Consider the following 20,992-nt stretch of genomic DNA (forward strand, 5'->3'; position numbering starts at 1 on the left):
CCTGAACATGGATGAATTATGTGCATGTGAGCAATTATGTTATTTTAGTTTTGAAAGCAGAACAGATAAACCAAATTTCTACAAGTACATGTGTCCATCTCAGAAGCAGTATCACAGTATCTGCAGTCTTAAAAAAAAAATTTAAAAATGCATCTGTAAGACAGCCATGCCGAACAGCTTCCGAAGATTGCTGACTATCCCAATACAGCAAAATGTCCAGCGAAAACCCAAAGGCACCTTCCAGTACAAATCTCTGCACCACCAAAAGCTTGCTTCAACGGAAGACACTGAAAACACAGAGCAAAAGATTTAACTATGGAAGAATGAAGTAGATCAGTGGTTGAAAAATCCCCAAAAGGTACAAGGAAAAGACTTCGCCACCCCCCTCTAAGAGTGCAGCCACCGTAAGCTTGGAAAAGCCAAGCTGATGTCACATGTGCTTCACAAACTCAAATGACTTTTCAGAAGGCTTTTCTTCTCAGAAGAGCAATATAGAGCTGGCAAATCAGTGTGGTTCTATCAAGAAATCTCCATAAATAAACCCCCCCCGGTTCAAAGCAATGATTTTCTGTTAAAGCTGAAACTCAGTGCAGAAAGGGACCTTCACACTAGATGCATGTTTACGGGGGAAAGGAGTTTCCCATTTCCTGCCATTTTGCAAGCGTGCAGTTTAAAAGGGCCGGAGCTGAAGGTCAGCGACACAGCAGTAACGCATCACCACCACTTTAAGGACCATTTGAAATTTGTAACACAATTGCTGCACTTGAGTCACTGCCCAAAAGACAATGTCTGACTAAAGCTAGAAAATAATAAGAGGAAAACACCAAACAACCAACCTCCCACAAAAAATTAAAAACACCAACAAGAAATGCCGTTGGTGAGAGGAACCTGTTCAAATTACATCAGTATTTTACACCAAAATAGAAAGAAGCGGAATCTGTGCAGTGGAATTTTTCAGATTGCCCAAGCACAACAGGAGAAACCTCCAGTTTCATTCCTAGCATTGCTCAATCTTCAAGAAACTCTTGCCAAATCCATCAAGATGTACTCTTTAGGTTTTCTCTCATTTTGAAAAGGAAGAAAGTGCTCTTAAAAAGTACAAACAGCTTGGGATTTGTGGAAGGACTTGCTTCCACGAACTCAAAGCAGGAGTGAGGACACAAGAAAGGATTACAGGACTGCACCTTGTATGCAAAAATACTGTCGTTCCAAAATGGATGAGAAGTTTGGTCTTTCAGTGGAGCTGCTGAAATGCTGCTTCAGACCCTTCCCATCGTACAGGAAGAACATCCTGAATATTTTTAGTACATAGTAAAAGCCTACTAAGGTTAGTGAAAGAAATACAGCTGCTTCAGCAGGCAAACCCATCCTAACCTAGTATCAAGAAGATGAGACTGGCAAAGTTGGATGGATGGGAATGCCAGTAGCTATAACAAATTCCAGCCCCAACACAGCTGATCATAAGAGAGCTAAAAAATTCTTAAAATCTGGATTTTCACTTTAACCCAGATGTCCATTTCAATCCAAGAGCACCTTTTCCTTTGCAGCACAGAAATGCCTGGGCAGTAGGAATATAAAACCTCCAATATTTAAATGCGTAATTTCTTGTCAAACTATGCTTTTTACAAAAACAGCACAGAGACCACTGATATTTTCACTGACATCAACCAGTACTGAACAAAAACAAGAAAAGCCTTCTGTAGCTGGCACTTTCATCAAAAAGTAACGTGGTAAACCAGACCATTTGCTGAGCTGTTGCAAAATGTTTGCCATGAGCGCATCAGGTCAGTGACCTCCACTAGTGGCAATCACAGCAAATCATATCTTACAGAAGTGAGGCCACAGGCATCAACAACTTGGCAGCCCATCCCATTTTAATCCATCCCCCAAATCAGCTGCAAGTTCTTGAGACCTCCTCTCACCCAAGGCAACATGGAGGAAAGATGTCCAGTCCTCAGCCCAAGTAGTTTCATTAACTTCCACATTAGCTTTGCCATCCCAAGAGAACAGCTGCTCCCCTACTCCCAGGAAGGGATCTCTGGGGCTCGGCAAGCAAACGTCCCTCACCATCCACCAGAGCCACCCTAAGAAAACAGAAGTAACCAGCCATCTCCAGAAGTCACCTTCTGACTGCTCTCAGGCACTGCATCCAAGACAAAGACCTGCAAGACACGAGTCCCTCAAATGTTCTGAATAGCAGAAGGATCCCTACACCTCTGTCTGGGAGGTTGGGAAGACAGAAGCTCCTCTGAGGAGGAAAGCACATGCAGTTCACATTTGGGCTGTAAAGCAAGCAGGGGAAAAAAAAAAAAAAAAGGCATGGTGGGACTCCTGAACAGGCTGTCCCTCAGAAGAACCAGCTTCCTATGAACACATGCCCTCACGGCCTCCTCAGCTCCCCTGCTAGGGCCAAAGCAACAGCTCCATTGTCGGGACCATAGGCTTTCCCCTCACACTCACCTACGCTCCCGTAGAGGACCTTTGGGTCCCTCGAGCGCCTTCTGTAGCCTTGCCTCGTACCTACCTCCTCAGCTCCCCTTGCCTCGTACCTACCTCCTCAGCTCCCCTTGCCTCGTACCTACCTCCTCAGCTCCCCTTGCCTCGTACCTACCTCCTCAGCTCCCCTTGCCTCGTACCTACCTCCTCAGCTCCCCTTGCCTCGTACCTACCTCCTCAGCTCCCCTTGCCTCGTACCTACCTCCTCAGCTCCCCTTGCCTCGTACCTACCTCCTCAGCTCCCCTTGCCTCGTACCTACCTCCTCAGCTCCCCTTGCCTCGTACCTACCTCCTCAGCTCCCCTTGCCTCGTACCTACCTCCTCAGCTCCCCTTGCCTCGTACCTACCTCCTCAGCTCCCCTTGCCTCGTACCTACCTCCTCAGCTCCCCTTGCCTCGTACCTACCTCCTCAGCTCCCCTTGCCTCGTACCTACCTCCTCAGCTCCCCTTGCCTCGTACCTACCTCCTCAGCTCCCCTTGCCTCGTACCTACCTATTTTGGCTGGTCTGATGGCTGGGCAGGAGACAGAAAAGGCGTGCCTAGCCTTGAATCTCATCCTTGCCAGCTGAGAGGGACCAGCTGGCCAAACAGGATGGGTCATAACTCAGAGGTGACATCATTAAGTGAGGAGGAAGAGCTTCAGTCTCTCTTCTTTATGCACAGGAATATTCTCAAGAAATCTGCAGGAACTTAACATCTTTAAGAACTGCACCTCAGTGCCAACTCGGGCTGAAAAGCTTCTAGTGGAAGAAGGCAGCCAGCCTGCACAACTCTCTTCCACAGGTACCCAGAGCTAATAGATAAAAAGAGTAAGAGACAGAACTACAAGTTGCTACAGACAAGATCATTTTTTTCCTGCTTTGTTTGGTCTCCCTTTTTTCAGTTATTCCAGGCACATTTCTGTCTTCTCATTTCCATTCGTATAAGCTGCCCCGTTGCTTGGGGAGAGTGCCATGTTATGAAGAAAGCACAGCAAATTTTATCCTTGCTTGAATATACCTTGTATTTTGTTCAAGCTTAAGAGACTTAGTTTCAAAGACCAATACTCTCCAAAACCCTTCCTACCTAAAAAAAAGTACTTCTAATATAAATGCATTTATGCTTATTTTCATCTATTATACATGAAGTAACTCCAGCAGCTCCAGTAACTACAGAAGGGAAGAATCAGGCACACAAAACCCAGCCTTCAGCATCTATTCTGCTCCTGATAAGCTGCTACATCTGCGCCAGCAAATTAGTATTGCACTCAGCTCACCAGCAGGTCTTGGCAGCTTCCACACTGTGGGACTTCAGCATCTTCTGCTTTCAGAATTCTTCCCCTTTAACTGTGCATTTGCTGTTTGTTTACAGAGACATTTTCTAAAGAACTTCAAGAAAGTTTAGTAGGCTTTAAATTTGCCTGGTTTCAGTCATTGTATTTACTCTGCTTACTAAGAATAATTTTCTATTTTGCAAACTAATTTTTAATCTTCCCATGGCCAATATTTGAATTCTGCGGTACATTTTAGGGACTGCACCAGTGTTACTAATCCCTGACCCAGCCGTGAGCTGCTAGTGCCACCTGGAGTTTAACAGCTATACATAAAGGACACCGAATCCCAAAGATGCATGCAAACATTTTCATGCACAGCCTGCAAAAGTATCTGTACAGCAGCACCAATCTCCAAACTCTGGACACTGGAAAAGCTCGTTACAGCGAGCCAAGGTGGTCCGAAGAGCTCAAAGCTGCAGGCACCAGAAACCTCAGTCCAAGAGTAGACAGAAAAAGCCACCCAGTACTTTTAAAACTGTAATCTCAAGCAAGCTTGGTAAGCACTTGAAAAGCCCAGTCTTCAATATTTTTCTGAAGTCAGCCTCTTGATTGCCCATGCACACTGAAAAACATAGATCAAAGTATATCTTTATATCAACCATGGAGTTAGAGCACAAAAACAAGTGGTTACTGAAGCAGCCCATACTATTTCAGATACAAGCTGTCTCCTAATACCACTTGCCTTTGGGCACAAGTGAAACAGAAGTATCCTGGACACCCTGGTGCTAAATTGTAGGTTCACTTGACCAGTAAAGACAGAACAATCCAGCTGGCCCACAGCAAAACTGTACCTGTGCTAATAGAGACGTGGCAGAATGATTTATACAATGTCAGTGGGGTCAGTCTTTGGGTATCATTAATCCATTGTGTTGCCTACCGCAAAACGCACAGTTGCATCTAGTAGTGCTACCGCAGAAAAGAGCAAAGCAAAGAGCGTGTCAGAGATACACGCTATGAGCAACTTAAGAAATCCAGGTCCTTGCAATCTCCTAAGCAAATCATCAGCTCTTCAGGGTTTTGAGGGTCAAAGGAGACCTGAAGCACTGCTAAATACCACTGTAATGTGATCGGGATGATGAAACTGGCTGTCACTGTGAGACATCATGTTTGACCTCCAAATATTCGGGAAGTCAGCCGCAGTAAAACCATGGTTCCCCCAACTGCCAGCCTTGGCTCTCGCATTCGGCATGGCAATTTGTTTGGCTTTCAGTGTGACCCATCACTATCAAGACAACATTTGGCAAATCAGAGCGGTGAGGACTAACGATGGTTAGCAATCTGAGCAGAGCCCAGGCCTCCACACTATTGCCGTACTGACTTTATAGCAGCAGGAAAATGTAAAAGGTAAGTCAATATTTCTGTACCCATAAAATAAGCACAGCTGATACAGGGGACACTGAAGGAACCTCTGTGGATTCACACTAGGTTTTTTTTTACATCACCTTTCCTATTAAACCAGCAGCTTGAGACTCGCTCTAAAGCTAAAGGATTCAAATGAACTTCCTGAAAAATATCAGTGAAGGTCCTGATGATCAGGAGCTCTGGAACTTCACCATGTACAAAATTTTCATGGTACCTAGACCGAGCAAGGAAAAAAAAAATATATATCCAGCCCAGCAGGGACTGTTTCAAGAATCCACAGGCAACTGCAGAAAGCAAATGAGAACTTCAGGCTGTACCTACTAATTGCCGCAGGAAACATCAATATGAAAAGTTTGCTTCTATTTTCAAGTTTATTTCATGACTTCTACCTAAACAGATGAAATTACTGAAGCATTAACACAGCAAAATGGTACCACTGCAGATGTGACACAGAGCCAAGTACTTCAACTGTCAGCCTCTCTCTCCCCCCAGCTATATTTGTTACTTGGAGGCACTAAATAGTTTGTGCTGTATTTGTTTTTTATGTAAGCCTGAACACTGATGGAAAGGGAATCAGCATTTCCTCAAAACACAAGATCGACTGCAACTTTAAAAAGCAACTATTACAGAGCATCTTTTATAAAGGTATTTGCAGCCAGGCAGCTGCAAGAGCTAACACCTATACAGCCCAATAGGCAAGGCTATATTTAGCTAAAATTCAATGCCAGTGCTAAAATAAAACCATTGTTTAAGCAATATTCAGTTTGCCTACAAGAAGGTAAGTTTGTCTGAAGGTGAATCAGAATTAAAAAAGCAAGCATTACGCTGGTCTGAAGAGATGCTGCTCAAAGGCAAACTTCAGTTATGCAACTACAATTTAAAAAGAACAGCTTTCTCCTGAATCACTAGTACTGGTTTCTCCTTCTCTTTGGCTTATTATGCCCTCAGGGATAATCTTGAAGAGACACTGAACCTACACCCAAAGCAACCAGTTGTTGCTAAATAAATTAGGTTATCTTTTGACTCCATTACACTTGTTTTTTGGGGGAGAATGGTGCTGAGGGAAGGAGGGACTAGTTTTATTTTTATAGCCACATAAGCCTGTCTTGGTGTGTTATTTGTAGAAAAAAATGTTATATTACTTGTGAAAAAAGGCAGGCAGCTTCTCTTCTTCACTGTTTAGCAACCATTAAAGAATTATATGAGTAGCAGAGGAAAGGAGGGGCAGGCTGTGCCAGTGGGAGGCAGTTGTAACTGTAAGGATACAGACTCGACAGTCTTAAGTCTTTGAAACTGCAGATTTAAGCAAGTAGATTCTACTAGTTGATCCAATGCTGGCACTACCCCGAACGTCGAAGGAAGGGAGAAATATATACCTGCTCGCCTGGATAATGAATTCCTGTCTCTGGAACATCACAAGTTAATCTGAGTTCTCTGAGGAACTTGCCTTTGTGTCAAAAAAATTATGGTAGGAAGGTGTCCTTCCCTCCAGCACTGTTTTCGTTTTTCAGATGACCACCTTTTATACGCCATTAGAAAGGCACTGTTTCATTCATTCCCTGAACCAACACAGACTGAATCTGAAAGTGAGCGAGTATGAAACACTCCTGCAACTACCAGGGAACAACATAGATCCCTGCACCACAAAAAAGCCAGGGCAGTGTGCTGAAAACCACCCACTGCTCCCCTCTCAGAAGTCAGTACTACAGGCAGTCTCCACAGCCCTTCCAGGGTTCCTGTGTCCCAAAGCAAAACCTGAGATGTCAGGAGGACTTGGTGCACCCTTCCATGAAGTCAGAAGCCCCTTTCACCTCTCAGAAGAGGGAACTTGCAGCAGACAAGCATGCTCACCTCCCCACTGCCCATTTCTAGACAGCCGTGTCTCCAGCAGCCCACTCCCCCAGCCCCGCTAGCCAAATCCGCCTGTCCTCCAGACATCCTTGCAGGCAGACAGAACAACTAGACCTCTAGATCAAACACAGACAGAACTAACTAAATAAATGAATAAATAAAAATAAAAGGCTGTAACAGTGATCCAGCTGCCCTGCAGCATGCTGCAGTGTAACTGCCACCACATTACAGCCTTCAGAATTGAAGCTGAGAAGATGTATTTACCAGCCTCCTACAATCCCTCTGCTGGTCCCAGCCAGCAGCGGCACCACTGTGAACACAAAGAGGAGGCAAAGTCACTGCCACTCCTTACTAAGCCTTTGCTTTATTCCTTCAGACTAGAAACTTAAAGAATGGCTCTCTGTTTTATAGCTGTGCTACGGTTAATGAAAAAACCCAGCAACCAAACACGTCAGACACTTGATGGGCAGAATGCAACACCAGTCACCTACAAAAGTTTGGGCCGAAGAACAGCTGAGATCCTGGGGAGCAAAAGCCTTGAGATCCCACAGCTGCTGGACTCACACAGAACATGGTTAGAACTTCAGCGCCAGCTCTGTAGCGAGGTGCCTCCACTGCAATTACCAGCAGTGCCTTTTCAGAAGCATCAGGAAAGACACCACCAACTTAGCAGGCACGAAAACTGAGCACGCTCTCTCTCATCCTAAGAGATAAAACAAATTAGACTAAACTCCCTTTAGTCTCCAAGTGAGCAGCGTAGGGGAGCTCACATCACCCTTCTCCTGGCTCTGCCACTCAGAACTGAGGCTTCTGAACTGCAGCGTTGTCAGTCTGGCTTTTCTCATGCTTGCCCTTTGTTTTATAAACAGGCATTAAGTTCATCAAAACTCTTCTCTATAGGAGATCTACTGATCTAAAAATCTAGTGATTTTTAGAGTTACTTTGAAATACTTCCTTTTCTGGAAATAAAATTTCAGTAACAAAATCAGAATTTGAAACCAAAATAAAAGCAAGGGACTAAGACGCAAAAGAGATGCAAAGCTATTCTTTAAATATTCTTTGAGAAACTTAACACTCCAGGAGCCAGAGGCATGTGGGACTATCATCTCCTCTCTCAAGCTGCCTTAGCAGATACATTAAACCCTGTGAACTCTGGTACACTCTCTGCACGTTATACCATGCATCACGCTGAGACGCATTACCTAGCTTTAGCTTATTCCCCTGCAATAATGAAGTACAAACAGCCCCTGCCTAATCTCTGTCCTGCCTCTGGTTAAAGCCTACCATGACTGTGGGCCCAGAGCAGCATCTTTAACATAAAAACCACCATCCTTCACTTGCTCTGTTAAAATTGTATCACTAAGGCTTCAAAGTGTGGTCTACCATCTGGTCTTCACAGAACCTCACCTTGTTTTGTGAGCGCTTCTCTCAGAGCTGGGGTAATCATCTCTCTCTTTTCACCCTCCTCCTTCCTCCCAGTGTTCTCTTGAGTCCAGCTTGTTCCAACACCTCCTTCCTCGAGCTCACGTTCTCTCTGTTTAAAGACAGGGAATTACAACCATTTAGATTCAAGCATCACATTTTCAACACTGGCACAGTTCAGGCACAGACCTGCTAAACTTAAAACTGACAGGAGTATCCACAAACTAATTCTTGCATTCCTGTAATCCTACATCCTATCCCTCTTCTTGTACGACACGGACCCTTCAGTAATTTAGGACAGTAAATTAAAAAGAAAAAACAACACAAAAACCCACACCACACTCAAGATTTGTTCTATTAACACAGCAGTAAAATTCTCTAGGACATTTTGAAAAAACAAGGTATTTGAATCTTATTTGAGAATGAGAGGGACTCCAGGATTTAAACCCAAGTGTTTCAGGATTGCACAATAATCTCATCTCTCCACAGAACCCAAAACCGGAGAGAACAAACCATTTTGTGCCCAACACGCAACTGCCCAGTGACAAGCAGCTATGGTCTCAATTATTTGGGGCAGGTCAGGGAAGAAAGCCACATCGCTACAGTGAGTTAGAGCCCAGGAATTTACAAAGCAGAAGCTGTGCTCTGCACAAGCCACTCAAGGCGGCAGTCATGGGCACCACCAAAATTCAGTGGTCACCAAAGGCCCTGCAAGAAAAGGCTGTTTCCCCCTGCCCTGCAGTCAGCTCCAGACACACGAGCTGCAGCATCCCACCTAAGTCGGGCTTCCAGCAGACACTGCTTCATCCATGCAGTTAAGCTCTTGGAGCTTACTTAAAGCCAAATGCAGGAATATCACTCACTAGCATAAAGTTACAAGCAGGAGAAGCAAACACAAGAGAAGCAAGGACATAAGAAACTGTGAATCCCCCGCTGTGTAAGTGTCACTTCTGAGACTTTATGGGTATTTATTGTTTCATGTCTACACAAAGCAGCATGAAAGTGTAAATAATTACTTTGATATTTCATGCAACTTGTAATCTGTCAGTCCTTTATGGCTCTTTTGAAATATTAAAGGAGTTATGGATAAACAACAAACAAAAACAGAGGACATTTTGTCTTCACAAAACCAAGGCTATTTCACATCCAAGCCTCTTTTGTGCCAAAGACATCAAGAAGTTCATACAAATGCTTCCAGCTTGAGTCTATCCACCAACTGTCAGCATCACTAAGGAAACCAGTGGTCTTGACTTGCCAAACCGTGTTCTTCACAAACAGGGAAAGTAATCTAGCTATTTGTAGACGCACAGATTTCTTTTGTACCTGAGCAAGATTTCAGAAAATAAAGGTGCCCAGAAGAAAACAAAAAACCCAAACCCAAAACAAACAAAAAACCAAAACCAACAAAAACCCCAAACCCCCACACACAGAGGCTCAGAGGTTCAAGAACAGTTCTTAATAAGCACTTGAGAAGGGAATAGGAAAGTAAAACGTTTAGGGACAGGGGTTATTAGCTTTCCTACTCCTTTTCAACAAAGCTTTGCTCACGGTTTCAGGGAGGTTGTGCAGGAAGGTATTTTCTAATGACCAGTAACACAATGTGGTCCTTACTGAAGGAGAAAGCTGTTTCCATCTTCTACTTCCTTTCACTCAGTTTGCCGAGCTTTTAGGCAGGATTTCATTGGTTTCTATAACACTTCAAAGCTTCCCTGAAAGGCTATCTCTAAAGTACCTCTCATTTGTTGGGTTTAAAAACTCATTTCTTGAGACTTGATCTTCATTTCTCAGCAAGGTGCTTCAACAGTAAAATATTGCCATTACTGAAAAAGCCTCACGCATAAGGAAGGAAGGAGATAAAAGGAGATAAAAATCTTCATTTTTTAACTATTAAGTCTTAAATAAAAAGCTTCTCCTCCCACAAGCTCTCATTTAACCCAGAACTAGACCCAGCCATCCACTTAAAGAAAGGTGCTGTCTTGGTACAGATTTGTTAGCTATTTAAAGCTAACAGGATTTACAAGTGGACACATTCTGACCTATCTGCTCTACAATTTCGTGCCAGGTTAATTCTCCCGTTAGAACTAAATCTGCATTACGGAACACATCATAATACTAAAAATGCAGTGATTGGCTTGAGTACAAATGAGGCATCCCGTCCAAGACAGCCTTCAGACACAGAAAAAGTCCTGCTGCATTTAAAGGGTGTGCACATTTCTACCTGCGTGTTGTGCCTGTTACTGCAATATCTGTGAAGAGCACCTAAATGTAAGAACAACAAATAAAATTGCCTTCCTGGCAGGGCAGAAACACATTTATTTCAATAATCATTCTTCCCCTCATCGTATTGATAATATTCCCCCCTCCCCATCCTGATGTGAAAGCCTGTAAACAAAATAATCATTTGTTTGTTTCTGAACTGCAATACCCGACTTGTTCAGTTTGGCAAGTCATTGGTCAGACATTTCTCGTGGGAGATGGAATTCACAGCCCTGGGAGTTTTTACTTATTTGCTTAACAAACCCTTCATATGTATTATTTAGAGTTCGAGTGAAGAGAACAAAGTTAACTTTGCACAGAGCAGAATTCTCCAGTTCTGGCGATTTAGCAGAAAGCCCTGTAGTAAATCTGAGACAAATTACTATCTTTCCATAACAAATCAAGCAAGTAGTGACAAGAGCCAGCTTTTCATGCCCTTGAAATACTTCACTGCCGAAAAACTGAAGAGTCATCCTCTGGTTCGTGTTCACAGACAAGGGAAGTCAGAGATGAGAAAACCTAGGAATACACTCCAATTTCTTGGGACTGCAAGGCTCAGCACAGCTCTTGCAGCAGCCTGCTGGAGGTTTGGTTTTGGTTGGGCTGTGGTTTCTTTTGGTTTTTGTGTTGCTTGTTTTGTTTTGCTTTTTGCTACTGCCATTGAAGCAGATTGAACCCCATGTGTAAGGATTTCGGATCACCTCCTCTACAGGTGAAGGCAAAACCAAAATCTCTTCCCTTTCATTGCCATACAGGCAGAACAACAGACACCAGCAGCACATACTTTATGGGCAGGTAGGGGAAGCCCATTTTCAATGGGTCAAGAGCAGAGGGCGTCCAACAGACATGTGCAAGAGCCTCAGCATCCCCTGCCAAGGCAGAGGTGTTGCTGCCCCATTGACAAGTCACAGTTCAAGTGTTTAAAATTATTTCCTACAAACATGCCTACAAAATTCATCCACAGCCATGTTCAGATACAGTCAGAGTGTCCAACAGGGCACGCTACTGCCGTTTCTCCTCCTCTCCAAAGCACTGTCTCCAGGATGCCAAGATGCTTTTCAAGCTAAGATTGTGGGGGCAAGAAAAAAAGAAAAGAAGAAGGAGGAAAAAAAAAGAAAAAAAGAAGAGAGACAAGTTCAGCGTAGCTTCCACACAAAAAAGTATTCCTCAAGCTACTTGAATTAAGTATTTTTAGCCTCATGGCTCTATTTATTGATGTGTCACAGCTGAAAAAAAACCAAACATGCTCCCCAAGAAGTTTTTACTCCTGAAAGGAAAATGACACCCATAATATCCCAATTTTGACTGAACTTCTTTCCTATTTAACCTCCCAGTGGCCAAACAAGAGGGAACCCCTGGCCTTGCCATGATTTACAGCCTCATCCATCAGAAGGCTCCAGGCTCTTCTAACAAATGAAAGGCACAAACACTGAGAAAACAGTAATACATCAGGGGCTGGAGCCAGGACTAACAGAACCAGCACTAAGGGAAAAATGTTGGCAACGCTATCAGGAAGACTGCCTGGCAGCACGAAGTATTAGTAAAACTTTCCCAGAGGAGTCATTAAATGAAGTAGAAGTTCATGAATTACATGAATGAAAAGTTAAAGTTCACACCAAGCAGAGCTCTGGAAGCAATACTCCAGTGGCAGGAGCACAGCTAGAAAAGCTGACAACTTCTCCCCTAGCTCAGGCTCAGCTGTCAGTGGCACCACAGGCAAGAACCACACAGGGGTTTTTTAGAGTTGACTAGACATCAGGCTGCCCACGGGAATGACACTCATTTCCTTACAAAGCAACCTTCCTGCAAGACTAAAACACACAGAAAAATACCAGGACAGGGAGCAGACTTGCACCAAGATACTCTTGAACACAAGAGAAGTGGAGCAGAAGACTGCTAGTGCACTGCAGGAACCTTTGTGCTCCAGGTACAAAGCTCTGGCTGTCACAACCCAACTGTAACAGAGACAGAACTGCAGTTTACTCAGACCATGGACTAAACACTCTGCCAATCTTACAGCGACATGGGACACTCCAACTGCTGTCAGTCATCAGTAAAAATGGCTTTGAGCATTTGCAAGTGAGCAAAGACGTATACTGGAAACTTGGATTGAGTAATCAGTGATCCAGCAAACACCCCAACAGCAAGAAAACCTTATTGAAAATAGCTACTAGAGTCTACATAATCACAGGCTACATACCCACTCCATACATCGCTGCCCAGTTAAGCACGAAAGCCTGAACTGAAGCAAAAAGCAGACAAGGGTTGAAAGCGTGACAGCCGAGAGATGGAGAACTTGGCAATCCATTAACTTGCCATGACTGAAATAGGAGGTGGCTTGATCAAAAGCAAAAATCATGGCATGTGTTTTCAAGAAGTGTCCCTAAAATGAGGAAAGCTGCCGAGAAGTTCTGACTCATACCAACTAACAAAAAAGAAACCACCCCAAAAAACAGACAAGTCTGAAGTGAGATTTTTTTTTTTCTCCTGAATAGAAACCTTTGGGAATGTTCAATAACGAGCTGGAAAGAAGTCTCCATCCACATCTACTTTACTGTGCTGTAGAATAACAGAAGGTCCCTCCCATTATTCTGAGGCAGCAGGTACTAGCTGCCATCCAAAGAAGGGAGGCTATTCAATCAGATCTGCAGCTCAACCCCTGCAGAAGGAATCCTGCATTTTCTTTTGTTTGAGAAGTCAATGCTGAGATTTTTGGACATGCGCAACAGCATTTTAAAGCGCAAACTCACACAGACAAGTAATGACAGCAGACTTACGCTGCTGACTGACCAGTCTGAACAGGCACTATGCATCTTCTGTGAAATGCAGAAGGATAAACGATCCCACCAACGTCTATTTTCTTGTAGGTTCAAGATTGGCCAGAATCCTCAAGGACAAAAAGAATCCCAGATCACAACTCTAAAAATACATCTGCAGGGCTACAGCGGGGTTTTAGATTGCTTCGCTGGGCTATAACATCACTGCTCTGCTGTAGGGAAAGTTTTTACAAGGTGTCATTAAACCACAACTCCATTTCACATACCGCTGCGTGATTCTGTCAACATTTGTTTGATTTGGGAAAATTCCTTAGACGCACCATAAATACGGCTGACTTTCAAAGGAAACAAAAGAATCAGAACTAAAAATGTGTCTGTCTCCACCCAAAAGTGACTAGCTTATATTTGAAAATTGGGCCATATATTCACATTTTTATTCCTTTCTCTGTGCTCTAATGATCACAACTGAAAATCCAGGTAGCAAGATTTAACAAGTATCCTGAAATGCCCAGCCTAAAACCAGTAAGATTTTCCACTTCAGTCTATTCTGCTTTCTCACACACATGCAGCACACATCCTTTCACAACGTCTTGCCATATTTTGCAATTTCTTTTTAAATGGCTCTGTAAAAGACTTCTCTGCTCCATCATTTATTTCTTTTCCTTACAGTTTAGGACTAAAAGGACATTCCATTTCAACACCAATCTTTCAAGTGGTCAAAACACCACGCACACATTTGAAAAAAAGTGTGATGAACTTTGATTCTGCAATCATTTGCTGTGTTTGAAGAAGCCTCCAGCCAATCTGAGCTAATACCAGCTACAGGTATTCTTCCTAGCAGCAGTATCTGTTGTGGAAAAGCCGGCCCTTGTAGGCAAAGCTGGCCGGACTGCAGGCTGCTATTTTGTATTAGAAACCCTGAATGCCTTCCGCAGAAAGGAAGGCATCCAGCGTATGTCAGGCATCACAAGTCAGGCATCAGCAAGCAGCAGTCGGTTCTCATCGCCACCTCAGAGATGCAGCTTTCACTGGTCTTCAGAATTCTTTTAACACAGGAAAGCATCTAACCATAAAAATATTAATACAAATTATGAAACACTAGGAAAGGTGTCAAGCAGAAGAGCTCCGCATTCTTCCTAGGACCAGGATAGTCCCAAGCACAACTCTCCCGCTTGGGTTAGTCTTCCCAGGAAGGCCATTTTGCTAAAGACTACACATAAACTCTCAATCAGCAGAAGTCGGCACTAACTGGAGGGCAGCACATGTAAGTCCCTATTTGCACTTTCTCTACCTGCCTCCTCCCCGAGCAGCAGCTGTGTACAAGTCTTCCAAGCACCCACAGTAACAGTTTTGGTCTGTAGCCCATTCAGTGATATACATCACAACCCACTTTTCAGACATATTAGATGAGAACCCACAAGATCATCATAGAGTACATTACTAAAGTCAAAAGGAAATTGTCTGGTTTCTACTATAATCAATCTTATCAATCAATCAATCTGACTGTAAGATAACGTAAACGAGTCAATTAGGAAAACAGACCAAGACACACATCCAAGAGCCTGCAAAGCATCCCTGAAGGCCCAAAGCTCCGCTTTCCAAAATTACAGACCAAAGAAGAGTCAGAAATGACTTGGTGCTTTACCCTCCCAAGGGGGACACAGCACAGTTCCAAGCACACAAACACACAAAGCTGCTTTTCCAGCAAAGCCTTGTGCTTTACACCTGGGTCTCTTCTGCACGGTTGTTTACAGCGAATGGTACAGAAGAGCACTCCTCCTAAAGCTACCAACCCATTGCTGTTTTGGTCATGCTGATCATCACAGAGACCCAGCCCAAATGAGCTGGGGCAGAATGAACCCCCTACCTGAGGATCCCTTGCTAGCACAGATACAGACCCAGGCTGCCTCGCCACTGGCACAGAGGCTCTCGCCATGCCAGCACCAAAAAGGAACATCCTTTCCTCATGCTAAAGCTTAACTGTGCTATTAGGAGAAAAATCCACAGCATGGTATGGCACACACTTCAGTACGCTGTGCAACACAAACAGTTTAATGTCATGTTACAGTGTACAGCTCCTTCTGCAGAGCTGAGAGAATGCTCCTTCCATTCTCTTATGCCACACTCCTCTGTTCAGAAGGCTTTTAGGAGAGGCTCCACCTCTTCTGCATATCTGCACCACCTAGGAAAATGCAATCCCCCTCTCAAGCCAATCCTCGCCATCCAACAGCAAAAAAACCAGATGTCAGAATATCAGCTCCAATACGAACAAGGAAAGGTAGACACTTTGACTGCTTTGACAGCCCAACCATCAGCAAAGGAAGCAATATTGTGGCTCACCTTATAACAGGTTAGAAAAAGCAGCTCCCGCTGCCCATAACTGATGCTGCCCTTCACACAGAGGGGCAGGCACTGAACAAGACGAAGATGCATACTTTTGCAGTTGGGAGCCACTTACAAACTGCACTGACCACCGGGCAAATAAGAAGGTTTGATGGGAGATGACATGTGCACAGGCTTAGTGCCAGCTGCACTGCCGAACGACCAACCTGCAGGGCTTGTGTAGCAGAATACGGATGCATTTACTGTACCTCCTAACACCTTACACAAATAACGTATATATTTGGCAACAGATGCTGTGCTCCTGCAAGACATCCTTGTGCCACTCTCTCCTTAGATACAAAAATGACATCAATGGGCCACTTCCTCCATGCTTCTCCCAGTAATTACCGTCAGCAGATAATTGCTCTGATTTGTGGAATTATGTTCAACTGTGTTATTTTATTGGCAAGCACCTTAAAGACGCACAGGGAAAACAGACACCTGAGAAGTGAAGCATAAAGTTTGTGAGAAATGGTAAGCAGATGGGCTCGACTGCTGCAGGCTAAACCCTGATCATCTCCAACAATAGAAGTGGTCAAGAAAAGGTTAAAAAAAACCCACAACAAACCACAAAAAAAACAAAGAGGAAGCCCAATACTCAGGGTGACTTCAGAGTTCCAGAATTTTTTTTTTTTTTTTGTATCGAGCAGCTCTGCTTCACTAGCCATTTACTGACTAATTTACAACAGACTAAAGAATAGCAAGGGATATGGGATCTACCACCTAGGACAAAACAAGAGTCTTCATTCACAGATGTCAAAGCCCTTTACAAAGGCTCATCAAGGAAGCCAGTATCACACCACACGTCAAAGACAGAAAGTCCAGCAGATGTTACCTTTACAGTATTTTTTCTTTTTTTTCTTCTTTTTCACTAGGCACTCCCAAGCCTTACATAGGAAAGGCAAGTCTCAAGATACCTTGTAATGTTGTTTACAAACTGTAATTCTTTTCAATAGCCAAGGACTAAAGAAGAAAGATATAAACGCAGGAAGGGGGAAGGGGGAAGTGTCCCTGTGACAAATCCAGATTTTAATGGTAGAAGCAGTCCCCAAGCAGTTAAGTGATATTTCTTAAAGCTTATTTCTAAATGTAGGATCACACTGAATTCTGAGCCAGAGTAGCACAGGTCAAAATCCAGCCCACAGACCCAGCCGCTGCAGATAAGAGCGCATCTTCCCTATAGGAATCTTTCACCCATTAAAAGTTAGAGAAAGTTTTTGGAGAGCTCTAAATACACTCATCATTTTTAGCTGTTTCTAAATCTGACAGTTAAGTACCCCAGCCTTATTCAATTCGGTTAAAATATGGCTAACAAATCTTGCATACTCCAAAACGTTTCTGCCTGTAACACAAAGTGGCATATAACACTTTGTCTGTAGACCTTATACCTTAAATACCTTGTACCTTACGCTCACCGCCCCATCTCAAATAAAACTCCAGCCAACTTCATCACAAGTTTCTTCACCCACTGTCAGCAAGGCTTGGTCCTCCACAGCAAAGGGCTCTTTGGAAACATTGCAGGTGGTGTGATTTATAATCCCAGTGGTGGCAAGTGGCTAACGTAGAGTGACTTTTTAGGGAAGAGTGCCAAAGTGGATCAGAAAACCTGCGCTGTGGTGAATGGACATAGAATTACACAGAAGCTTCTTGAACGTGCTCTCTGGGACATATTTTGTTTCCCGTAAAGTCATGCTTGGTCTTGCTCTCTCACACACACCCCTCTTTTGTATTTACATTGCAAATATGACTATCAGCATTATTAAACTTTTTGTTTTAGAGAACAAGAACATTAATCTCAAAATTTTGTCAGCAAAATATGCCCATTTGATTACTTCCCAACCCATCCAAAAAAAATTAGGATATTATTATTACTATTACTCATGCCTGCAGTTTATAAATATGAAGGCTAATAAAGCCATTTCATTCCCTGGGAACAAGTCTAGATTGATCTTTTGAGTTTATCACAATCTCCCAGCTGTGGGAGATAATCTACATTAAGAAATGTTGTCCCTATGATTAATAGCAGTCTTGCAGGCCACAAACATACCCATTAGATTTCACAGTTTATCTGATAAATGCATTTCAGGGGAGTAACTTTGGAGGACAGGGAAAGCATGCCACAACTAAGAAACTTAAAGTCCACTTTGTTACTGAATCCACTAACTACTGCCTTCTGCTGCTGCACAAAAGCAATTTGGATAACAGGCCCAGGTTCTCAGCCTAAAAACAAGAAGCTGGAAGGTTGGTAAATGCAGAGAAAACCCAGACCAGAACCCGCTTAGCTGTGCATCACCCAGCCCCGCCTGGCACCACAGCCTTGGATCATCGGGCACCTGAGAGAAGCAGCCTCAGAGCCGACAGCCTCAGGCCTCCCGAGCCCTCCTTCACGCCATGGTCATATTACACACTGCTGGACTTTCATGCCTAGCAGTTCCCTTCATGAAAGCACAGGCATTATCTGCACTGACATAAAGGTTTGATTCCAGTTCAGGACCCTAATAAGCATCACCTGCAACTGTACCACCTGTAGCAAGTTCCAAAGATTTAATTACTCAGAAAAAAAAAGGGCTGGATTTTAGCAGCTATGAAGAACTGCTCACCAGATAGTGTGAGATTTGGTAAACAAAGTGTGGCATTAACCTTTGTATCAGCCATCATTTTATATATTTGAATGATTTCCACCTGCCACCCAACCTTGTGTCAGTATCTGCATTCAGATTCAGTGTGCAGAAGGCACTGTCACCTTGAACTGTGTCCCTTTGCTCTCAGAAGCTCTTTAAAAAAAAAAAAAAAAATCATCTCTTTTCCAAGGGCGAGTATGTAATAGCTACGACTCTACCAGGAAGAGAGGTTCCAGCATTCACCTTGAACTCCTGAATCCATCTGCGTGATCCAAATGACTGCAAGAATCCAGTACCTGTCTCAAGCCCTTTGACAGTACTTTGTAAAATGCAACGAAGATGCAGCATAAGGGGGGAAAAAAAGCTGTAAAACAGAAAACTCAGCCCTGATTTCCATCAAGTCAAGTAACAGGAGATGGATACAAAAATTAAATCAAGGTCACCTGCAGAGATGTGAGCAAACATTTATTAGATACACTTTCCTCCACAGCCTGGCTCTGCCATCCCATAAAAAGGCAGGACAACAGGGAATTATGACTATCTGTGACTGCACATCTGTCTTATCTGCTCGTGACTCTCACACCTGCCTGCAAGAGAGATCAAAGCTGGACCCAAAAATGTTTCAAGTTAACTGCACAAGGCAGAACCTGCTATTCTATCTCCCATATGCAGAGGAGTTAGACAGCACTGACATCCACAAAACCCCTGCTGAAAACTGTTGGGCACATTTCAAATCCAAGTGACTCTGCATATGAAGAAGTGTCTGTGATACAACCCTGAAATACACAAGTTTGAAGAAAACTCGCTAGCTCATATATGGATAGTTCAGATACAAAGACCCAAAGCACTTGCCTATGTTGGCAGGGATTACTGCAAGGCAACAGATTACATCAGTGTAAAACAGAAGCGTCAGACTAATTTTACACAGCTAGAGAAAAAAAAAAAAAAAAAACACAAAACATGGCTAAAGGGACAATGCAACTCACCTGAAAAAACAAAACTTCTCATCGCAAACTCATAGCCACTAAGGTGAGGATGTGACTTAAGCCGAGACGCACTGGATTTAAACAACTACATCTTCCCGCCTGGGATCCAGAGAGCCTGATCATGATAAATTACTTTCATAAATGCAGATCATCCTGCTCTTTCATATCAAGCCTTCAGCATTTATTTTCATTATAGTAAATAACCGCGCCTATGGGATCATTTTACAATTCAAGTGTTTGCATAAACCTGTTGCAAGTCAACATGCACATTCCCCGGGATATTCACCACCAAAACAAAGTCATTCTTTCTCCCAGCTAATGATACAGATAGCCATCAGTTCACGCTCCCTCATGAAATATTCACACAGCTATATCCTGCCATCACTCTGGAAATAACATCCCCATTCGAGAGAGCTGAGGGATTTACATCGAAGTCGCCCACCAAGGGCCCTTTCTCCATTACCTGCTCTGGTTACAGAAGGATGAAACCAGAAACGTAGATTGCAGCTAGGCAGATAAACCACGCAGAACAGGAATAAAGGGGCCAGTAATGAGAACTACATCGTTTAAGGTTTCAAAATTAATCCAAAAACCTGGTACACAACTATGGCAGCACAGTTCAGTGGCATCAGTGACAAAGAAAGGCTGATGCACAGTTTTAGGGCCTCCTGTCTCAACAGGTGACAACAGCTCATATCCAGAAGGGCCCAGACAGACACTTCCATGCACAGTAAGAGCGTCCTTCCAGTCCCACACCGATACTTGCACTGTCAGGATTTAACCATTTACAGAGGCAAGAGGGCAGCATTCGGCTTTCATGGCAGAACAACCGTTTGCAACCTCTCCCAAGGAAAAGGCAGCAGTTCAAAACCTGCATGTTACAACTCCAGAAGAGCATCTGTGCTCAGACAGAAGCTGTCCCTCAGATCCAAGGGGCCACTTCAGTCAGAGCCACAAGAACCTGATCTACACAGAGATACTTGCATGTCTGTAGTAGCTGGTACGTACAACATAGAGGCCTCTCGCTGCACAGGCAGAGCAATGAGAAAGCTAAGGAGAAAATTGTTTGATTCATGTATAAGCCAAAGTCATAGACAGCAATGAATCTTCACCGCCTGTGTATAAAACCATACCATATTGACTTCAGCCGTGCTCACACCAGAACTATGAGCATGAGCAGCTAAAAGCAGGAAGTATTTATTGCTGTGCTCACTTTTTATTCATAAACTGGACTATGACATGTGATTTTCCTGATTTACACTACTCTTTGATCATGGTGTTACCATATTTTGCCAGTCAGTGAAAACTCAGTGCCTAATTTTTTGTAGAACTGTTGGACATCACCTCCCTTCCCTGGTCTCGATCTCCCAGGACACGCAGCTACAGGAAACACAGTTCCCTTTTTGTTGGTGACCTCTAGTGGCGAGCACATGCAGAGAGGAAGAAGAGGACCGCTTCACAGCACAGTTACACAGGGAGAAAGACCGACCCTTTCTCCATCCAACAAAGGAAAGTCAAGCAGTTCAT

The 20,992-nt window shown here is 43.6% G+C and overlaps 1 protein-coding gene across 4 annotated transcripts in view; it reads right to left on the bottom strand.

The window, feature by feature from the left end:
• The window catches only part of LOC104043065 (S-adenosyl-L-methionine-dependent tRNA 4-demethylwyosine synthase TYW1-like), a 110,315-nt gene that overhangs the window by 81,288 nt on the left and 8,035 nt on the right, over window positions 1-20,992 (bottom strand). For all 4 annotated transcript variants that reach the window (XM_064468144.1, XM_064468146.1, XM_064468147.1 and 1 more), the window contains exon 8: window positions 8,429-8,555. In XM_064468144.1, the coding sequence (XP_064324214.1) occupies window positions 8,429-8,555 (127 nt within the window). The remainder of the gene's footprint in view (window positions 1-8,428; window positions 8,556-20,992) is intronic.

Source organism: Phalacrocorax carbo, chromosome 17 (assembly GCF_963921805.1).
Source record: "Phalacrocorax carbo chromosome 17, bPhaCar2.1, whole genome shotgun sequence".
Lineage (NCBI taxonomy): Eukaryota > Metazoa > Chordata > Aves > Suliformes > Phalacrocoracidae > Phalacrocorax > Phalacrocorax carbo.